This window comes from Phodopus roborovskii, unplaced genomic scaffold (genome assembly GCF_943737965.1).
Source record: "Phodopus roborovskii unplaced genomic scaffold, PHOROB, whole genome shotgun sequence".
NCBI lineage: Eukaryota > Metazoa > Chordata > Mammalia > Rodentia > Cricetidae > Phodopus > Phodopus roborovskii.
Window position 1 is genome coordinate 7,086,047 of NW_026126546.1, and position 6,000 is coordinate 7,092,046.

Genomic DNA, 6,000 nt, shown 5'->3' on the forward strand with positions numbered 1-6,000 from the left:
GTTGCCCACAGAGGATTCACTCAGGTCCTGACCTTCCAGACCATTCTGGAGGCGGATCCTGTTCTGATGCCTGTGTCTGACCCCAGGGCCTACAAGTCTGCTCTGGATTACACCAAACGGAGCCTGGGGATTTTCATCGACCTGCAGCAGAAGGAGAAGGAGGCACGTGCCTGGCTGCAGGCCGGGAAGATCTACTATATCCTGCGCCAGAACGAGCTGGTAGACTTGTACATCCAGGTGCGCTCAATGCTGTCGGATGCACTGGCTTACCACCCAACCCACCTAACTACCCACTCACCCCACCCACATCCATCTACCTAACCACTCAATTACTCCCACCCATCTACCCATTTAATTACCCATCTCATCCACAGCTACCCACTCATCTACCCATTTACCTGCCCACTCACTTATCCACCAGCACACCTACCCTCCTGTCCACCCACTCACCCACCCATCCACCAACCCATCCATATAATCCTCCCATCCATCCTTTTAACCTACCCATTTACTCCCTCATCCATCCCATCTCCCTGTTCACCCACACATTCATTTCCCCACCCATCCACCTGTCTATCCATTTATCTATTCAGCTGCCTGTCCGTCTGCTCACCCGTCCATCACTGTTGAGAACCACTGTCGAGTGCCTATTGTATCCCAGGGGCCTGCCTCTTTCCCATTCTGGTTCCCTCAATCTCCTTCAGTGCCCAGACTATCTGACAACCATCTGAGCTTCTTGGGCAGAGGGCTGGCTCCTCACAGTAGCCATCTCTTGTCAGTACATAGCCAGTGCTCAGTGTATGTGGGGATGCTGCGTCCACTCTGTCTGTACACAGAAGAACTTGCTTCGGCAGCTCATGGTACATGTTTATCACAGGCGCTGCGATGCTTCCCAAACACAGTGTGACCTGGACAGATAAGGAGCCCAGGAGCAACACTGTGAGCTGAGGATCTAGGATCAAGGAGTCCAGGGCTCAGGGGGTCCATGGGCCATGTGGCAGGCAGCTAGCTGCCAGCTGAACTTGAGGTCCAACAGCTTTGAGTCTAGGTGGGGAGCTAGCGCCACCTGCTGGAAGAGAATATTAATGTCCAACCTAGAAGCTGAAGGGTGGGCAGATTTATTCTCATCACTGAGCAGGTGTTTGTCGGGCATCTACTGTGCACCAGGCATTGCAGGCACCCCCGGACACAGCAGAGATGCCTCAGTCAGCCTCAGGCCTTGTCTTATGACACTGATAGGGGAGAAGGTGGGTGTGGATGGGTCAGGAAGGAATAGGATGTGGTGGGAGCCGTAGGCAATGCAGCGGCAGGAAGCTGTGATTCTAACATAGTGGGCAGGCCAGAGTCCAGGTCTGAGTTCTTCCCTGCTCACCTGGGCGGCCCTCACCTGTTGGACTCTTGTGCAGCAGCTGGACCGATACTTCCTAGCTCTCAGGTCCTGAAAGTTGCTCTCCTCAGAGCCACAAATCCACGGAGACTGAAAGGTTGGTGCCTCCAAGTGTGAGGCCGCCCATCTCAGAGGCATGACCTCCCCAGGGGGTACTATCACCAGAGAACTTCTGGTCCTTACAGGTGGCACAGAACGCAGCCCTGTGTACTGGGGACCCCAAGCTGGGGCTGGAGCTATTTGAGGCAGCTGGAGACATCTTCTTCAATGGAACCTGGGAGCGGGAGAAAGCTGTATCTTTCTACCGGGTGAGTGGCCATTGTAGGCTGGTAATGCATGCTCCTCAGTGGGCACAGCTGTGGCAGGCAGAGGCTCCCCACCTGAGGTAGACAGCATCAGTGTAGCTGACTTTCCTAGAGCATTCTTCGAGCCCTCTGTAAAGTACAGCATATGCATCATGCCTGAACACTAATATTTAAAACAGCCCTGGGCGGGGAAATCCTATCACTTTACAGATGAGGAGGTTGAGCTTTGAGAGGCATAGTCATGTGTAAAAGGACACATAGTGTGCCATGGGAAGGCGTGGGCTTCTTGTCTGTCCTCATGGCTCACAGTGTACAGTTGGCTCTGGGCTCACAAATCGTACATTTTAGTAGAGTACTCAATTGTCCCACTCAATCCCTGTGTCCTGGGCAGAGAGGCACAGGCTGGTCTGAGGTTGAAGGTCACCCCAGCTCCCAGCCCGGGGTGTCAAGACAGCACCATCCTTTGTCCTATGAAAAGACCACACAGGGAGAAGATGGTAGCTGCTTGCACACATGTGGGCCTGGGAGGTTTGTGCGGTAGGCATTGCAGAAGCCTAATCTCTATATGTGGGCAGGACCGTGCGCTGCCTCTGGCTGTGACTGTAGGAGACCAAGAGGCAGAGCTGCGCCTGTGCAACAAGCTGGTGGCCCTTCTGTCTGCACTGGAGGCACCCCAGGAGGGCATAGAGTTCGCCCATGAGGCCCTAGCACTCAGCGTCACCTTGGGTGAGTCCCCAGCCCTGTGCCCTGCTCTGCATCCCATCCTACTAAGTCTCCAGCCTCAGGTCTGCAGAATAAGGAGACCTTGCTAGGCTTCTCCCGTCTCCTGTGAAGGCCAGCTGAGGCCCACGGCAGCTCTACTGAGCTGGCAGTGCCTAGCCCTAGCCAAGCACAGTGCAGGCAGGGACTTAACGAGAGCAAAGCTCTGAGTCCTTCTCTGCTGCCTGCTCTTGCTGCACGGAGCATTGCCCAGCTACTTTCTACACAGGTGGGCTCACATTGTATATGTTGGTCCCCATCTGTCCTGTCCTTCCCATCTGCAGCCTGTTTCTTTCTTTTTGTTGTTGTTGTTTGTTTTTGGTTTTGGTGTTGTTTTTCGAGACAAGGTTTCTCTGTGGTTTTAGAGGCTGTCCTGGAAATAGCTGGTCTCAAACTCACAGAGATCCGCCTGCCTCTGCCTCCCGAGTGCTGGGATTAAAGGCGTGTGCCACCACTGCCCGGAGATGCAGCCTGTTTCTTAGTGCTAGACTGAACCACTGACTGGAGAGTCTGTGTTCCTCCTGGGCAGGAACCCTGGGTGCCGCCTCAGGCCTGCAGGAAGTATGCAGCTGAACTCAAAAGCACCGAGTACAGGCTCTGTGAACTGGCACTCAAGCCCACCCACACAGGTTACCTGTTTGCGGGGCCAAGCCCCAGGCTCTGAGCATGGCTCCCTAAGGCGATAGACTGTGCTGAGTATATAAGGAAGGCAGCGGCCACAGCCAGTCCTTGAGCCCTGTGCCTTGGAAGGCATTGACGATGGCCCTAACCAAAGGCACCCCAGGCAGTTCCATGCAGATGCGGAGTGGGACACATGAGCCCCGTAGCTTTGCCAGTCTGGGAATGGAAAGGGGACCTGCTGTCGTCAGCTCACTTTACACATGAGAAAACGAGTCCAGGGACAAGAAAGGACTGGCCAGAGCGGCCAGCCCCGTTTAAGGCTGTGAGTGTGCACAGCTGTGTGATCTGTTGCTGCATTTGCATGCGTGCTCACTCCTGATTGGTTCACGCCCTACTTGCCCCAATGGGCGGTGCTCTCACACCTGCCCCTCCACCTCAGGTGACCGCCTGAATGAGCGAGTGGCCTACCACCGGCTAGCCACCCTGCACCACCGGCTGGGCCACGGAGAACTGGCTGAGCACTTCTTCCTCAAGGCTCTGTCCCTCTGTAACTCACCGCTGGAATTCGATGAGGAGACTCTGTACTATGTGAAGGTGTACCTGGTGCTGGGTGACATCATCTTCTATGAGCTGAAGGTAGGCAAGAAGGGGCTCAGCCTGGGGAAGAGTTGTTGCTCTGCCTGAGTGTGGGGTCTGCAACTTGCAGTCACTGCGTCCCAGCAATGGCCTCATGTTCTCATGGAGCAAGGCCTAGCTGTGAGAGGCCGGCAAGGTCAGCAGATGGGGCTAGTTTCTTGTGCTGGTCATTGTTGGCCCTCTCATGTGACATGTAAATGGCACAGGGTTACCATATGCCAGCAGTATATGGGAAAGTTGTTAATGAGCTTCCTGGATATGGTGACCTCCTTAAAAAAACATAAAGGAGCAAGGACATTTATGATCATTGGCCCCCGAGACTCACATTGCAGAATCCAGCCACCTCTTCCAGGAAGCCCAGCTGGGATGCCAGCCTTTCTCCACAATTCCTTATTGGAATTCTGTGGTGTTGTCTTTCCTCATCGTCTGAGAGGGGTGGATGGAGATGCTACCATCTTGCCTCATAGTGAAGGAATCTGAGATTCAGGGAAGGGCACGCTCCCTGTCTGAGTCTTCGTTGGTCACAGCTCCAGGTACATGTGTGAATCAGAGCTGCCACACGTATGTAGACACACATGCTTTGGCTGTCCTTCCCACTTAGCTGGGTGCCAGGAGGTGCCTCCAGCTTCCTCGTGTCACAGAGTTAGCCAGGGAAGGATGGCCTTGAGCTCAGGTGAGGAGTGCCCGCCATCTGTACATGGCCCACTCTGCTTGCTCCTTGGGTCCTGGCTCCGTGGGGCTGGTACAAGAGGAAACGCTGGTAGATCTTAGACTTTGTTGCCCACCGAGGGAGCTGTCACAGATGCTGACCAGGGAGAGGCAGGTTGGGTGGGGTCTCAGGAAGCCCCTCAGGTCTCTCTTCTGGGGAGAGAACGCTGAAAGAAGCTAGGGTGGGAGACTCCTGTGGGGTGGGTCCAGAGGGAGTTTGCATCCTGCTGGGATGTTGAGTTTGAGGCAAAAGTACACTTGACCTGGGAGTGAGGTGCATCACACACTTCATCTTAGTTCCCGGGGACGTGGCCGCTTGTACGATCACTCAACAACAGGGGGCTAGGAAGCCCCCCAGAGCCAGTGAGGCCCTGCAATCCCTGGGGCCCACCTCCTCCAAGGAAGACATCATGTGTCCCTCTGGAATGACTAGGGGTGAGGCAAGATAAAATCCAGGCAACAGGAAGGCTCAGGGGAAAAGAAGCGGAGGCCATGATAGGTCAAAGCCTGAGGCTCTGGAATCCAGGAGGAAGAAGGGAGATTCAGAAAAGGAACACAGATATGTGCACAGGAAGGGCCGAGGGGCAGCCATAATGCTGTTCCAGGCCTCTTAGATCACTGGATCATATTTGGGGTAGGTCTGCTGCTGCTCTGAGCCAGTCCCCAAGCTGGTGTATCCTTAACTGGGACAGTTTTTTAAAAACGGTGTTCAAACACAAGGACCAGGAAGCTTTAATTCTATTGGGAGGAAAGGCTAGGCTGTGCCTGTGGTAGAGGAAAGATGGGACATCCTCATAATACCCTGCTATGACCTGTGTGGGTCAACCATTGTGGGTGGGTGTATCCGAGTGACCCTGGGGTAGTGTAGCCCGTGGGGGTCGCCCTCCCCCCCTGTGGTGAGTCAGCTAAACCCCAGTCACACACATCTATCCACAGGATCCCTTTGATGCCGCTGGGTATTACCAGCTGGCCCTGGCAGCGGCTGTGGACCTGGGCCACAAGAAAGCTCAGGTGAAGATTTACTCCCGACTGGCCACCATCTACCACCACTTCCTTATGGACCGTGAGATGTCACTCTTCTTCTACCAAAAAGCAAGGACCTTTGCCTCAGAACTGAACCTCCGCAGGACCAACCTGGTGTCCCAGCGCTTCTGTGGCCGGGCACCCTGGCTGACCCCTGGCCACCCATCCTGATAACCTGAGAAGGGTCTGTGCAAGGGGACTCTACTTCAGGTGTGGGCGAATTGGGTTTTTTTTTGTTTGTTTGTTTGTTTTCGTTTTTTGTTTTTTTTTGTGGGGAAGGGGTTGCTGAGGGAAGGACCAAACAGGAGTAAATATTTTCCAGCACCTGTGGTGTCTTCCAAGTGTGTGCCGTGTGTCCCATTGAGCACAGGTTCTGCCCCTCCCCTCCCAACTCCCTGACCCACCCCTTTTCTGGACCCACACGGCAGCCTGGCTCCACCATGTCTCTAGTGAGGCCTGAACCCCACAGGTGTTGGCCAGGCCTCCTGTTGTGGCCTTGGCTGTAGGAGTCCCTTGTCCGGGCCTAAGGTGGCCTTGTCTCTCTCTGCTGTCTCATTTATC

General features: G+C 54.7%; 1 protein-coding gene across 2 annotated transcripts in view; it reads left to right on the forward strand.

Moving 5' to 3' along the window:
* Positions 1–5,780, forward strand: part of Sh3tc1 (SH3 domain and tetratricopeptide repeats 1) — a 43,562-nt gene extending 37,782 nt beyond the window's left edge. For both annotated transcript variants that reach the window (XM_051200477.1, XM_051200476.1), the window contains exons 14-18: positions 87–237; positions 1,573–1,695; positions 2,268–2,418; positions 3,512–3,708; positions 5,353–5,780. In XM_051200477.1, coding sequence (XP_051056434.1) covers positions 87–237; positions 1,573–1,695; positions 2,268–2,418; positions 3,512–3,708; positions 5,353–5,610 — 880 coding nt within the window. In that variant the 3' untranslated portion in view covers positions 5,611–5,780. The remainder of the gene's footprint in view (positions 1–86; positions 238–1,572; positions 1,696–2,267; positions 2,419–3,511; positions 3,709–5,352) is intronic.
* Positions 5,781–6,000: the final 220 nt, after the last annotated feature.